The following is a 16,878-nucleotide window of genomic DNA, read 5'->3' as shown; positions in this document are numbered from 1 at the left end:
AGGCTTCAGGTTTTACCAAACTTTAATAGCAAGAGATCTTTAATCTTACTTAGTAATTCTTTAAAACTTTTGCTTTTTTTTTTTTTTTTTTAGATTTGAGACTTGTGATTTCTTCCTGAGCCTGTCTTAAGTTTACATTAGGTCCTATGTGGCCTATTTCCAGACTTCTTTGACAATACAATGTGCTTTTTTCCTACTTTTAGTTGCTCTGTATATTCAATATGGTAACTCCTCAGATTGGTCCCTTACTACATGGCTCTTCAATATGTAAAGGCAGTGTGCAAATAAATAGCAACAGGAAGCTGCCCAGTTTTAATGACACCTTCTCCATTTGCATCTACTATGAGTTTTATTTTCTGGAACTACCAATCCATTGCTCTTTATTCTGAAAAGTGAATCTAAGACAGTCATGTCAATAAATCTTAAACCAGGTTCAGGACACAGAAGAACTGGTAGAGTCTTCCCTCAAAATGTATATCCCATGGATATACATTTGGATATACATGCTGCTGACTTTACTATTGGATTTTTTTTTTTTAAGAGAAAATTCTGCCTTCTCCTCTGTGGCAGGACAGACTGCCATCGCATACTATTCCATAGTATACATATTCCTAGTAAAAGGGCTGAGAGAGACTGATGCTGTCCTTGTTTACACTAGCAGGCATCCAAAAGAATGTTTGGGAATAGCAAATTAGAGAAGGAAATAGTGTCTGCAGGTGTCATCCGCAGACCTCTCAGGCTACAATACAGATCACATAATCGTACAGTATAGATCACATAATCGTCCTGTGATACGTGATCCCATAACAGGGGACAGTAGACATAGTTATTAGCTACATATGTTATTTGGTATTAACTAGTTGATCAAAGCATATTGTCAGAATTTGGCATGAAAAAATCCTGCTGTCCAAAGAGGTTTGTATTAAATCAGAGATTTTAATAATTGAAATTCAGTCATTTTAAATTAGTTAGGAGCTAAAGGTGTGAAGAACATGATACTGTGCAGGAAGATGCAGAATTCCTAGCTTTTCTACTTCCTAGTTTGTTTGTTTTTTATCTAAGAGGTTAAATGTTGAAAAAAAAAATCTTTTGACAAACAGATTTTGCTTATTTTTGGCATTATTTCTTTTTGTTCATTAGGTATCACTTTTTCAACACAGTGGTACACTTTCAGACATAAGTACATTATGAAAGAACCTCCAAATCTGCTAGTGGTTCTCATATATGCAGGGCTTTTTTTGTGTGGATGAAATGTACTTAGGAGCATGTAAGATCGCTCCTGGCAGCATGTGAACCTCCTGCTGAAAATAATGTCAGCCTTGAACATCTCTGTAGATGAATAATGAAATATAACTGTGAAGAAACTAATTAATACTCAAGAAAAATCCTACTCTGAGGTCATTATTAGTCTCTCAATATTAAAACCATCCTTTAAAAGACAAGAGAGGTAGCCAAACCCGGTATAACCTCTAATCACTTGCCGTATAGTGCATATGTTGAGCACCCCTCCTAGAACTGTCACATGGATGCCCACGGTCAGCTCTTGGGCTCTGCTGGAAAAGCAGGTGACTTTGCTCCTGAAATGACAGCCAGGCTTTTCTCCATGCCTTATTATGGCACTTAGATTAGTTCATTTTTATATTGTCAGATTAAGAAAGTGAAATATTGTCTCTAAGACTGGCTCAGAAAATGCATTTATGTATGTGATGCCCTCTTACCGCTTACCTTTAGCTGCTTTATGATAGAAAGATACTGGCACTAAGAAGCCATCCAAAAATATTTCTCAATCTATATTCTGTAAGATTCATTAATACATTGCTATGTTCGATTTCATTAAAGTCAGAGGAAGCTGTTAAAAGGTTACTGTGTAATCTGGCATCAAAGTAAGGACGCTTGCTCAAATCCAGGGCAGGCTGAGAGCCTGCGTACCCCTTCCATGTCAAAGACACACAGGGCCCTGTGAGTAGGGACACATTTATGATGCAGTTCTGTTAAATTCATGAAGGACTGTATAAACTAACATGATGATTCATATAATTCTACACTAAGTATAGACAAGAATATGTGATGCTGCCTGTGCTACTAGAAAAAGGCCTGAGGTCTGAGGTTTAAGAATATCTCCTAAATTTCAATGCTACATTCCAGAGTTTGACTTGTCTTTCCAAAATCAGTAAGAGCATATAATGCTGATTGAAGCAAAGTTGCATTTGATTCTTCATACTTCTGAAACCATCTCTCAAATTGCTAAACTTGGGCATAGAATTAGAGCTTGCTTTGCAAAATGAGACAGAGAACATTTCCTGTAATAAAGTCATTTTAAAAATGGAAGAAGCTTGGAAAAATCCTCATAAAGCAAAAGAGTTTTAGGGGAATCAGTTTTATGGACCATGGAAAGGAGCATGCTGCTCGCTTTAGACATGGTGAAAATTCTTCATTTCTGAATCATTGTTGCTGAAACAAATCTCTGTGTGTGTGGTGAGAAATATTTGCAGCTTCGTTTCATTAAAAACTAATTGAATATTTCATGCAGCTCTACTGATGTGATTCCATTCATATGCTCTTGAGAACATTTTCAAACTTCAAAATAATTTATTTGAAAGAACATGTTGTCCTTTTTCCTCTTCTTCTTCTTGTCACATTACTGGGCTTGTTTTCAGTGTATTAGACTTTATGTGCCTGTGAACTGTAGCTGTGGGTTGACTGTCTGTAAAAATATTATACTCAACAACCATGTAATTTGTCTTTTGTCTGGCTTCTGGCAGTGGATTTCTTTTGAGTGGTGCTAAAGAAACACTGAGAGGGAGCTTTCCCTTGCCGTAGTGGTATTTGTTGTTACAAATTTTAAAACAGTTTAGTGTTGGTGTTAAAAGCTTTTGCCAACAGCATTCTATGAAACTTGATTTCATAAGAAAAGAAATATCCTTTTCTTTTTTTCTCTCCCGCCTCCAAACCAGAAATGCTTCATAGATTTAACGGCTTTGGAGAAAAGATGTTTTCCTGTTTTGAATCAAAACAATTTGTGGCTGCTTGCCACTTATCTTAATGGAAAGGCCTCAAAGGACATGTTTGACTGGACATCTCTTTGTCTTTCTTGTGAACACAGGCTATCATTTCTAAAAAGCAGGCACCTCCCTTTTCCTGAATAGTGCTGTATATCCCCTATGGAGGCCAGATCTGACCCAATGGGCCTGAGACTTAGAAGTTTAATTGATCAGATAAGACATCAGAATTGGCTTCTGGTGGAATGTGATTATTTAAAACCCAAATGAGAATTATCAGCGTTAATGTCTTGGACAATCTTTGAGGCTTGGATCAATCTATTATCTCCAAGTCCTGCAGTGCCTTGATATTTGTCCATTTTTCCTTGATTGTGCATCCACTTAAGGTGCACCCCTTAAGCATCTGCCGAATTCTAGCCAATAGCCTTGCATTTCACAGAGGAGAACATTATTTAAGTAAGTGTAAAGCTATATTTTGATCTTGCTTATGTTTTAGAGGATAAAGAACCTGAGAATTAAGCTGATCTGGTCTGACCTCTAGTAAAATGTAGACCAAAGAGAGTAGTTTAAACTGCAAGCATGACTTCTCAGACTGATACCAAAATTTGATTTAAAGGCTTTAAAGTAGTGAGAAACTCATGTCTTGGTAAACTCTTCCATTTCATTTTCCTGTTAAAAGCAGGATGCTTATTTTCAGGCTTTTTTTATTCTTCATTTTCTAGTCATTAAAATTTATAACTTATGTATCCATAAGATATTTCAAAGCAAAGCTGTCACATAACTTTTTTCAGGTGACTTCAGAGTCTGCAAAAGAGATGTCTCAATCCCTCCCCAACCAAAGCAAGCAGCACAGATTTCTCAAAACAGACAACAAATTTTGCCTATGGAAAAGCCAAATGTTACTTGGATATACAAACCCATAACATAATACTGTTTTGCTTACTGTCTTTCTTGAAAGCTGAATAGCTTCTGTTTAAGATGTAAAATTGAAACAAAATAATTATCTTCTATTTTTATAGGATGGAGCAAACAGGAAATAAGGGAAAAATACACAAACAATAATGACATTTCAGCTGTGGTAACTATATTCTTGCTTTTGTCATGTCATCTTGCCCTGCATGTAGGATACAATTACATTAAACTAAGACCAATTTTCCCTAACCTTTGTCTAGGCTGGCTTTTATTCCTTCTTGTCAGATCTAATGTAGTCCAAGTAAGTACAAAAGTTTGTCTATCTTTTTCGGCAGAGTATCAGATGCTTTAAATGGAGTCATCCCTCTTCTTCAGAATAGAACAAATGACAGAAATGGTCATTTGAAATGAAAATGTTGTTAGTTAAGTTACTCAATCTGTGAAAGTAGTTGAAAGACAAATTGGTATTTTAAACACTCTCAGTGTTGGAAAAATTGGGTGAACTTGCGCCTAATGATCTCCATAAGAAAAATGAATCTCTACTCATAGATCAAGACATGGGTATAGTTTCAAGTTTATCAGAAAAGACCCTGTTGTAAGAAAGTTTATTTTCTTAATTAATCCACTAATGTCAAGACTGTAAATCAATTTCACTGTTTTGTTACGCCTATCTTACTTCTATGTTATTCACTGATTTCACTAGTATAATTCCTTTGAAGAAAGAGGAGTGATGACATAAACCTGGACTGGGATGGAAGCTGAACTCTGAACTTTTCAAAGTTAACTTTAAAAGAGATATGGTATATTTATCATCATTTGGAGTCTTGAAAATAATTTGGCTCTAACAAAGTTAATAGGCAAAAGGCAGATATCACTGCATGTAATTCCATAGTACGCTTTGCACAGAAAGACAAAGTATGCTATGGCCATGTTTTATCTTCTATTCAGACAAATAACAGTGAGAAAGTAACAAGGGATATTCAAAGAAACTCAAGCTTTCACCAAGAGTTCATTATAGCTTTCTCTGAAGAGCTTATATAATTCACAAATTCTTTTACACATCATAGCTTGACCTTTTTCCTTTTACCCATACCTTCACTTCCCTTCCCTTCCATTACCTTACCTTATCTTACCTTCTAAAACTGAACAAATTGACTGATGTTTCTTCCAGACAGATAGATGTCAATGTGTTTTGTGAGAAAGATGGAAATCTCCCTCGCTCCCTACTAAACTCAGTCTATCCTGGTCTGGATTAAAGGAAACAAGGTTGTCATGTATTTCCTGCAGTGCTTAAGGATGCTGTCTCCACTTGGCCTGCTTCTTGGATGCAGTCCTGTGCCACGTGCTCTAGGTGACCCTGCGTGTGCAGGGGGGTTGGACTAGATGATCTCTAGAGGTCCCTTCCAACCTTAAGCATTCTATGATTCTGTAATTCTCTCCTGCAGTGGAATTATTTGAGGGTGAATCAAGAAAACCTGTAGCGGCCCATACACATAGCCTCACACATGGTGCTTGCTGTGGTCATGTCAGCATGTTTGTTGGTGGGTTAGCTCAGCTGGCCTCAAAGAGCTTTAATTGACAGAAAATTATTTTAGATTAAAGAGAACATTTCTAGTTATTTTCTGAAAATATTTTCATGTAGAAGAATGACTTGAAAAATGAAATTAGGAAGAAAAAGATAACTTTTAAGTATGTATTTTTTCTTTTTAATCCAAAAACCAGCTGTGAGGAGCTTCAAATCAACACTGCCTTTTAAAGTGAAAATATTATTAATCTCTGTTGAATTTTGACAGCATATCTAGAAACTTGTGAACCTGGAACAGTTTTTTTTTAATAAAGAGAGTTATATACTTCTTTTAAAAGGTATTTAAGTCTCATGTGCAGGTACTACTGTTTTCTTAAATATCCTGCCCATGCTTCATTATATACATTGAGTGTTTGTTAAATCATTGGGGTTTGAGCTTCTGTTTTGGTAAATTTGGGTTAATTTAGCTGAAGTCAATACACCAGTGTAACAGAGAAGCTCGAGGCATCTGTTTATCTTGCATTAAATTGAAAATATGTAAGATTTTCAGGATCACAAGTTAAATGTGGCTTTAGGCAATTAATTTTTGGCTTAAAAAATCCGGTTAAAGAATAAGATATAAATCAGCTACATAATCTGATCTGAAGAACAGCCATAATGCCGTGTTTAATTAGCATCTGCACGGAGGTAAGTTTTAGATTGTTTTCACACGTCTCAAATTAAGTGAGCAAGCACAACATTAAAGCATTTTTCTATATATTGTACAGTGGCCTGGCCTGTAGGTTAATCCTGGAAAGAAGCACGGAAAGCGAGTGCCATCTCCTGTACACCGCAGTTCATGACGACTATTTTAACCAGAGCGTTTCTTTGACAGTGATGCTCAAAATTCTTACTTCATTATTAAGCTATAAATTTCTAATTTGATGCTGGTTCAATCGCATCAGGCTCAGCAGAGCTGTGTTACAAAAAGGATAATTATCAGCAAGCAGGTCCCCGATGGGCAGCTGCTGGGCACAGGGCTCTGGAGGGAGCTCGGTCAGAGGGCAGTTACGCACTGGGGCTGCTGCCCCATTCCCTGCCCATCGCTGACTCCTGCCAGGTCTTCTGCAGGGACATTTAACATCAAAATTTACTTATTTGAAGATGCTTGATGTTACAAGGGGTTATTAATTTAGAAGGATGGTATAGCAAGATACTGAAATCACACTGCAAGCATAGTTTGAACTTAGAAAACGCAACAATTCCAGTAATGCAGTTCAGTCACAATATGAATGTGATCCCTATTATCAATCTCTGTAACATACTCACCATCATGATGGTGGGTGTCCCAGTGGTCAGGAAGGACTATGATGTACGTTGAAACCAGCTCGAACCCATTGTTGCCCTCAAAATTCTTTTGTTAGTTGTTAGGTTTTATGCTCTCTATTGGTCTGGCTATCTCGGAGAGGCGGTCACGCTCTTTGGATGATCCAACAACTGAATTCTGTTGGCCTTTTTGATACTGTAGTCTGATTCCTCATTTATTACAATGGTTCAAGGAATGACAGATGTTTTTTACTGACGTTAAAAGCTAGGAAAACTACTGTATATGCTAAATCCAACTATTTATTTATCTAATGAACATGTTTGTTGTTCTAAAAGTTCAGTCAGATGGACTTCATAAATGAGTACATGCAAAAGTAGAAAATTTTAGCTGTAGTTGAAGTAACTTCCAAGGAAATGAGCCTAAGGAATGTATTGATATGAAATATCTTTGAATTTGATAGCAGAGGAAATGTCTGATGTTTTAATCTTTTCTAGTTATCTTATACCACTTTTGGGAAATTTACATGACATTGAATTAACATCGGTTACGACTTAGTTTATTTTATTGATCTTCTAGTTATTGACTCTGAAACAGTTTTTCAATTGCTTTCTAGCTTTAGCACAGAAGTTTCAGAAATACTTTCAGCATGAAAGTGAATTACAAACCATAAATCACAAGTCAGGTAATTCTTTTTCTGATAATTTGTCTTGCAAATTTCCCACAATAATAGCATCCCAGCAGAAGCAATAGTAGTAAAATGTGTACTAGGAGACAGATTGTCTCAAAGGAAAGTTTTTTAGAAAAGAAGAAAAGTTTCAGGACATCCCAGATCTATATGCATAAATTAGACAATTCAATCATCTTCAAATATTTATATATTCTATAAAAAGAACATCCATAGACACTAAAGGACAGAGAGTATTTTGTTTCCATTAATGGTTTTTCTAGATTCTTAGCTACGTCTTGTCTCCAAACTACTGTTTTTAACACTCATTGATGGAGCTAACCCCCATTGAGGCTTGGGCCTTATTACACTTTGAGTCCATTTATATTAATGTAACTCGGAAAGGGACTGCCAAGGTTTTGGTAATGCTTCATCTATTTCCCGTTTAAATTTGATGATGTATTCTTTGCCCTTGTATTTTGAGAAAAAAAAATCTTTGTATTATCCTTTTCCTTGTTTTTTGAGAAAAAAAATGAATAATTATTTACTCTCCACATCCTTCTTGTTTATAACTATTCCAGGCCAAAGTTTCCTTGTCTGCTTTTTCTCTCTTGCCATATTGAAGGTGTGTCCTAACACTCATCTTTTTTCTTACTCTTCTCAAGACCTTTCTGTTTCTATTCCCCCCTTTTCAAAGACAAATTGTTCAAAATAACATATAATATTAAAAAAAAAAAGTCCTTTGAGTTTCCACAGGTCAAGAAGAGGGAGTAATCTGTATTGACAGAGAGATCTGAAACAATTCTTGTTTTTCTTGGTATTAATTATGGTCACACCTCACATTAGTTAGTTAGGAAAAAAAATCCACATCTTCACACAAATTGAAAATGTCATTTATTCTCCATCTGCCAAAACCAAGAACACTTGTATTTTCTAGTTCAGAAACTCTCCCACTTAGGGATGCCGAGAATGGGACCTCTCTGTGGTTCATACAAACATTAGGTCTCTTGGACTCAAGAGCTGGGCCATTCAGCATGGTGTTTAGCTTCTAGGATTTACCTTATGCACCAACAGCTATTCCTCCTTGACAGAAATTGCCCTGCAAATATTTTCACAGAAAAAAAAAAAAGAAGAAAGAAAAGAAAAAAGGTGAGTAAGGCAAAATCATTCCAGAATCAAGTTATGCACTGGCAGTGGGGCAAGTTCTGACTTCTTAGGTGGTATCCTGGCACTCATTTATATGCTGTGTGAATATAAATGAGTTTAGTCCTTGTATATGTGAAACTGAAAATTCAAGTATGGAAAGGGACTTTAAGCTAAATGCTTCCAATAGACTCAGTTTGATTATGGTGGCAGCATTATTACAAAATCATTTTGGGCTTCACATTTCAGGTATCTCAGTCTGTAAGTGTCTGGACCACAGCATTGATATAAGAAGAAACGCAATGGATAAAAGAACTACTTACTGAGGCATTTCATGAATGCTTCATCAGCTTCAGTTTCCAGATAGAGCTTTGTGTTTGTTCTGGAGCCATCAGATCTTGTTGAGATACCAGAAGTATAGATAGCAATAGGACATCTAAGAAACACAACTCTGAGCCAGAGCATATGCAGACATGGTGATTATGGCAGTGCTGCAAGGTAGGAAAGGGAAAATCTCTTTAGTCATCTGGGAATATGACTAGTGAGTGAAAACTTGAATAACAAAAGCACATTCAAATGAGTAGATGTTTTCTGCCTCATAGTCAGGTCACTTTGGTCTTGTCTGATTTGGTTCACAGTAGTTGCAGGCTGTACAAGATATCACTGTGTTTAGCAGTGCCTCCAACACACATTTACTGCAAGGGTTGCACCCATACCTGACAAATTCAAGCAATTTGGCAAGCTGTGCATCACCCTCTGGAAGGAATGTTCAGATATGCATCCAGGTCAGTCTTAAAGAGAGCCAGCAGCACTTCATGGACAGTGATATTAGAGACAAATTGTAAATCTGACATTGTCAGCATATATGTTTGTGCTAAGGAGGCCAAAACCTTATCTGCACAAGTGACCCTATCTGACTAAAGGATCTTTTCAGAGATGCTGATAAAATAAGGACACCTGACAATAGCTCTGTCTGACCCCAAACTAGAGAAGTAGTGACCACAGGCTTGTTGAGACGCATGGGAAAAGGCTGCCAAACTGCAGTGCAGCAAGTGTCTGGACACCTTGATAGCAGTCTTGCTGCTTTGACCACCAAGCAGGCACTGCTGCAAGGGAAGAAAGTTGCCCCAACACTGGGCTGTGGCTCCTTCATCTGCTGCTGGCCACAGGCTGGGGACTGTCCGGCAGAAAACTTGGCCTTAAAAACAACAGAACTAACACTTGCCACAGGCTTTTGAAATGTCTTACCCATCTCATCCCTCTCCTAGTTATTTTCCCACAGCTCTGTGGTACATGAACTTGAACGTACCATCCACACAGCAGTGAAAAATAATGTGTTTTTTCTTAAATGTTGAATATAACATTTAACTTCTTTCTGACACACGACTGAGTGGTTCACAATTATTGTTCCTGTAATGCATAGTGTTGCATTGCTTTATGTGCAGAGCTTGATGGAAGGGGGCATCCAGGGGAAATCTATTGTGCTTTGAGTACAATTAATTTGAATTAAGTTATTTCTATGCTATTTGCTTATAAGATTCAATGAACGTGTCCTAATCATTAAAACATCTGGATGAGGTTTTCGTCTTCTGTGGTGCACAGATGAACAAAATCTGGCAGATGGTGAAAACCTGTGGGATCACGGATCTTTGTGAAGTATTGACATTGTTTCTGTACCAATGGCAAGATAAGATCACAGACTGATAGACAATTCTTTCAGACCAAGACTCACAACAATCTTTACAGTTTTTTTTGTGCTTACCAGGAGGAATTGGGAACTACTCCAGTTATTCTGACTGTATCCCAGTAAAGCAGAACAGTTCCAGCCAAGATTAAGAGACCACTGTTGTTCTCCTAATAAGAATCCCTCCTCAAGAAAAGGAAAAGGAAAAAGGAGAAAAATAATTAGAAAAGCTAGCCAAAAACAAGGTAAAGAACGATTAAGAAGAATGCAAGGGGAAAAGACAAGTTTGCAAAGAACCCTGATGAAGGTTATGAAGCAGTCCAGAGTTAATAGAAGACCTTGGAATGGAGTCCAAATCACCTGGTCTCCATCAGTCCATTACAAGACCAGGTAAGGTCTTGACTTGCCTGCTTCTTTCTCAGTTTTAGTTGTATCATCAGACCTGCTTGTACATCTGTTAGTATTAATATACTCAAATGAAGACCTAATAGAAACCTGAATATATTCATCTCATTGGTAAAAATTATTTCTGGATTTCATACACATTAATTCAATAAGAACATCTGAAAATAAACTTTCATTAACATGTTTTCGTACAGCAAAATTGCCTTTCTTCCTTTCCAGCTAAAGCAGGGACATGTGATATCTCATCCAAGAAATGTTCTGTATGGGAATCTCCAAAGTATGGTACCTCTTCCTTTGTCCTACATCTGGCCTGGGCATTTATCCTCTCTGTGTTGTATATGGTCTGACCCCATGGCAAGGTGCAGACCTCTGCTGTGTCTCAATGGATCTGTGGGAACTCTTATAGTGTCGCTATAGGCTGGCCATGCAACTGGTCGTGCAACAAGGATGGCCTTGGAAAAGAAGCAAGCAGTAAATGGGTGTGCTGACTCAAATGCCCCGTGCCTCTGCCAACATCTGAAGGACATCCAAGGCTCTCAGGACCCTGACATCTTCTAAACAACTTTCTGTTCCAGCTGTATAAGACATATACAAAACAGACATCACATAAATATTTACTAAACAACTCCCCCAAAACAGTCAATTCTTCCACAGATACCATACTGCATCAACTGTGTCCTCCCAGGGGAGGCTGAGGACAAGCAGATGAACTCCATGTCACAGCCAACAGCTGTGCCACTCAGGACAAGGAGAACATAGCTCATAATGTTTAAAACTGAGACTGCATTTGGACCTGTCCTGTCCTCCAAATGTCCAGTCGTAGGGGACACCTAACTGACCTCTTGACCCTTATACGAACACTGAGCCTGACCACTAAGGACACCAAGCCTCTGCCATGCCACTGAATTCACTGCAAGCATTAGGCTGCTGCAGGGGATGGTCACATATAGTAAAGGTCTTCAGGTGTTATCTCATTCATCTTTGTAAGGTCTAAGTGTTGTCAACTGGCAAATTTCTTTGAGGAGTGGGCATTGCCTAACTCCACAGATGGATCTGTAGATGCAGATTTTCATCTGTGCCCACGTGCTTCTACTTGGTGGCTTTCAGAATAGAGGTAAGATTCCTACGAAATATCTTTCTGTATCCAGTTACCTGTTCTAATTTGGCAATATAATTAATAACTTGAAAAAAAAACAAGTTTTTGGATGCTTTTCTATATTCATGGACATTTGAAGGTCTGTATGATGCAAATCTCTTGTAAAGTAGTATGTTTTTATTAATGTAAAGACAATAACCTGGACTTTACACCGTGGGATCACATGAACTCATCTCACGACATCACCCCAAATCACCCCATCTCTGGCTCCACCTTGACTTCAGCCACAGTCTCCACTCCTCCAGGAGTTCTGGAGGCTGGAGGAGCTGTTTTCTCAACTGGAGATGATCTGGGCCAAGAGTTCCACTGCCCACCCTAGTATCTGCAGAGTCAGGTGGGAGATGAGATCCAGGAATGAAGGCAGTGCCAGAGGGAACTTTGGGAAGGCAATGTGGGACCTGCAGCCAGTGCAGGTCTCCCGAGGATGCTACCCCGCTGGGTGCTCCCATCCCCTGTGCTCCTGTGGAAGCACTTGCAGCAGTTGGTGCAGGAGAAAGCCCAGGATTGAAGGAGTGTCCCTTGCTGCCCCTCACTGAACACCTCTGATTTTGCAGGGAAAGCATGGTTGATGGAGTAGCTGTGCATCTGCCTTCCTGCCTGAGAACTGGCAGGCAGGGCACTGCGTTGAGAACTGGCCACCACAGCGTGTGTCTCCACAGCCAACAGGCAAGTTACGGTGCCTCTGATGATCCAAGGTGGCCCTGATACTTTGGCCACTATGCAGAGAAGCCTCCCTGGCCTCCATCTCTGTGGAGCAGGCAGCCTTTCTCCTGTGTTTTGGATATCTCTCTCCAGGGGAGACACCAGCTGGCATCAGACACCTCTGCAGTGCTAGAGAGGTGAGAAAACCACCTGTGAACTTGGATGCCTGCTGCTTGTCCTGACCACCAAAGTAGTTCATCTCCCATACTTGCCTCTCTAATTGCAAACTCACAAATGTCTCAAAAACTGTATTTTAAATGTTTAAGAGTAGAGTACACTTCTTCATGTGGTAAATTTTTAGTAAAAAAAAAAAAAAAAAGTAAACTTCATTTTATCTGTCTCATATGATGGCCTTGTGGAGTGGTTTCAGCTGTGGTAACAATTAGACACTCCTATTTCTGACCAGCATGTTTGCACTCCTGACTGCCCTTGTCTTTTGTCCATCACAACGTGAAGCTTAAACGAGGTCATCCTTTTCCTCTTAAAGAACTCTTGCTTGTATTTGATGTTTTTGCTTAAAAATAGTGAGAAAGAGAGAATTCAGATGCAGAAGGCCGTTGAAAAGCAGTGGGAAAGAGTGATTTGCTTTTGACACAAGTAGGGTCTGTCCTGTTGGGGATGGAGATAAGGTAATTTATGGGATGACAAGCTGGACCTGTGGCATGCTGACTTGTTAAATCATGCTGTCTTGAGTGAATTAAAGGAGAAAGGAAGCTGATAGCTAGAATAGATCAAGTGTTGAGAGGGATTAGTTGTTTGGGAAAGCTGACATATGGTTGTGTTAAGTGATTTAACACGGGCTGGGTAATGCGTGGAGGACACGCCGTCGTCTTCCTATTTTGCAGGAATGTTCCCAAGCCTGCTCTAATTGCTACTAAGTAGATAGCCTGAATTCAGGTCTGTTGTTTGCTTTAGAGACTGAAATAAAATAACCCATTTCATAAGGGAAACTGAATATCCTTTCAACCTCTCTAGTGCATTCTGTGGTGAAACTAAAAATTTTCTTTAGGGAAATAATCTGTGTAGATAAAAGACATTAGAAACATGCAGTTGTGCTGGTGTCTAGCTCTACTCTCCTCCTATACTGAATATATAAGTAGCAAGGTGACCTTTTAGAGATGGTCTTTTCTCATGAACCAAAGACTGGTACTCACTTACAGGAGGGATCTAATAGGTCTGCTTGGAAATCCAGCTGTGTTTTCTAAGCTCATTTCATCTTCAGTTTTACGTTAAAGTGTTCTGTGCTTCAGCCAAAGGTAGGAATAGAGACTTGCACTGCAGTCTCAGAACCCTTGGTTGCCTGCTCCTGCAATGACTTCTAATGAGCGGTTTATTTCTGAAACAAGCTGTGAAGACCTATGATTAAAGGAGACCATGGCATGAGTTACGCAATGTTACTGTCATGCTTTTCTCAATGCAAAACACAAGAAATTGGCTGAGTAGGGAAGAATGCCTTGTTATAAAATAAAATAAAATAAAATAAAATAAAATAAAATAAGACATGACAAAGTAAAACAAATGTAATTGCTGTAAGAAAGAGTAGACAATATATTAGCTCACACAGAAAAGACACCAAATTACTTTTGTAAGAAATTCTGAAGATGCTACCCTTTATTTGTACCTTCCCTTGTATCAGATCTGTCATGCGTGTTACATCCAGGGTGGCTGGATGGTGTCTACAGTTCTGAGATAAAAACCTGTAAAGAAAAGATATTTTTCAAAAGAAAGAAAGAAAGAAAGAAAAGTATATATGTCTAGGAGATATAACGAGCATAAAGAAGTTTGTTTACTTAACATTATTAGAAAGTTTAGGATCACCTAATGATCACAGCTTAGGAAAAAAAAACAACTTGTGTATAACTTATGGAAAGAACCTGTAGTAGTATTTTTTCTTTTACTTTATACAGCTGTATTTTTGCATAAATATGTGCAAAAAATGGCCACAAATATGGCCATTTTGTAGCTATTGACAGTAAAAGTTTCAGACCTATTTTTTTCCAAACTATCAAGTATTCCAAGTAAATGAAAAGATTTGGATCATGTTCTTCATTTTATAAATCTGAAAATTTTAGTGCTTTTAGTTAATACTGCCATTCCAAAGAAAATATGGAGAATTCACTTGTTCCTCAATTCGGCAGCAACGTCAACACATCCAAAGAGTCTGGCCATGTGGATTACCATGCTGAGTTAATTTCAGAATTTTTAAAGCTCCAAAATACCTACTTCTGGAACATAAAGAAAGTCTGAAAATGGTACCACAAATCTGGTCAGAGTCGCTACTGGACTGGGAATAAAGTCAACCATATAGCAGTGGGTGGCACTGCAGCAACTGCATGAAAATACAGACCCAGGTCTCAAACTGAGTAAACAGTTTATCTGACTCCTTTGTTAAGACATAATCACGTGCAGAGAATCACTTTTCAGTGAGTTTTCTTTGCACAGAAGGATAGCAAGCCAGAAAAAAAAAAAAAAAGAAAGAAAGAAAGAAAGAAAGAAAGAAAGAAAGAAAGAAAGAAAGAAAGAAAGAAAGAAAGAAAGAAAGAAAAAAAGATAGTTCAAGCCTAGCTTTCATCAAAAGACTAGAAATTTATGCTGAAGTGTTTTGTTGAAGAAAACCCAAGACTACCCTACATTTTCTTTGCAACAATTCAGAGCATCTGACAGGTGCCGGATTTCCCAGCTAACTGTCCTGTGATACTCCTGACCTCCTCGTCTATTATATCATTATGCAAATGGCTGAATTTTTGAGGATTTTTTGGTCATCCTTCTTCATTCCCTCCCCATTTAACTTCAAAATTCAGATCTTTACTGCTGAACTTTACTGTTTTTCCTCAGTTACTCAAACAGGGAAAATACAAGGTACTTCCTCTAAGGATCTGATTTGTTCCTATGTAACTATTTGTATTGCCATGGCACTTAAAATCTCTAAGTGAGATCAAGGACTCCACTTGCCTAATACTGTAAAGACATGCACATTGTAATACACATGCACATATTTATGCACACACACACACACACATATATATATACTTAATTCAGTGAAATGAAATCCGTCCTTAGCATTGGAAAAGAAATGGACAAGAAAAAAATTATCTCCAAATTAAAATAGGTAGACAAAGCTTAACTAAATTTTGGAAGTACAAGTCTTACTGAGAGGACAGGATGCCAGGAGTAAGTTCCTGGCCTTTCATTGAAATTGTTACTGTACGTCAGCATGTTCTCTCACTTCTAAAATATTAAGAAACTAAAGATATTTTTGTATCCTTCATTTTAATTTTTCAGTATATACTGACTGTAAATTCTTGAGAAAGAGGGAATAGATAATCTAAGATATACATAACATTTTAATGTTCTGCTGATATAAAAAGTACGTGGCAAAAAAAAAAAAGACAATGAAGTCATAAAGCAGAAAATGAAAGTGGTAAGTGTCAAAATCATGCACAAGGGGGAAAACCTTAAAAACCAAAAAATGATGAAAGAAACTTCTCCTAGTGAATAATTAAATGAAAGGTTTTGAAGAAAGACAGGAGTCCACGAAAGACCTTCACCACATTCCAGCCTGCCTCTCAGGAGGAACAGAGGCACATCAGGACTTATCTTTACCATGAGCTCTTTTGGCTTGCTACAGGTTGGTCTTATCCTGTCATGTACCACCAAAATCACAAATCTTCACTGTAATCATCACCTTCGTCTACAGCAAAACAAAGTGATTGAAAGCAGCCTGCGACTTTTGGACAAAATGGGTGAAAAGTTTCCTCGGCAATGTCTAAGAGAGAAAACGTCCTTCAGGTTCCCTAAGCAGGTCCTGAAGCCCCGGCAGAAGGAGACCATGAAGGTGGCCATTGAAGAGATCTTCCAACATATCTTCTACATCTTTAGCAAGAACCTGACACTAGCCAGGTGGGATGGACAAGCCCTTGAGCAGTTCCAGAATGGGCTTTACCGGCAGATGGAGCAAGTGGGGTCTTGTGCAAGCGCGAAGCGCACCCACCACTCTTGGCGCAGAGAACCCAGCAGGCTCAAACTGAAAAGGTATTTCCAACAGATAGACTACTTTCTTAAGGACAGACAATACAGCCGGTGCTCCTGGGAGGTCAGCCGTGCAGAAATGAGGAGATGTCTTCAATTTGTTGAGAAAGTCATAAGGAGGCTTAACAACTAAGGTAAAAAAGATTTTGGCCTGCATATTTTGACTTTAAAATTAATTATACACACACACACACATATACATACATATATATACCTTTCTGCCATACTCTGGCTTCTGAAAATGTTTCTAGTTAATTTTGATTGGATTTAAATTATTTTATTTATATGGGGATTATTGCAAATATAATGCATTATTCATTGTGAATAAACTCTTACTTGGTAAACAAGGTCCA

General features: G+C 38.1%; 1 protein-coding gene across 1 annotated transcript; it reads left to right on the top strand.

Annotated features, from left to right (window-relative positions):
• Positions 1-16,100: 16,100 nt before the first annotated feature.
• LOC104578601 (interferon alpha-2) lies at positions 16,101-16,658 on the top strand. Its single transcript, XM_010226158.2, has one exon. It carries the CDS (start codon positions 16,101-16,103, stop codon positions 16,656-16,658), a length of 558 nt encoding a protein of 185 aa, XP_010224460.2.
• The last annotated feature ends 220 nt before the right edge of the window (positions 16,659-16,878 follow it).

The sequence above is a fragment of the Tinamus guttatus genome, unplaced genomic scaffold (genome assembly GCF_059628265.1).
Source record: "Tinamus guttatus ecotype Peru unplaced genomic scaffold, ASM5962826v1 Tinamus_guttatus_pri_ptg000345l, whole genome shotgun sequence".
In the NCBI taxonomy this organism is placed as follows: Eukaryota; Metazoa; Chordata; class Aves; order Tinamiformes; family Tinamidae; genus Tinamus; species Tinamus guttatus.
This window is presented reverse-complemented; position numbering and strand designations above follow the sequence as displayed.

Coding starts and splice junctions, on each gene's coding strand:
- LOC104578601 (XM_010226158.2), top strand. CDS start 16,101: ATGAGCTCTTTTGGCTTGCTACAGGTTGGTCTTATCCTGTCATGTACC.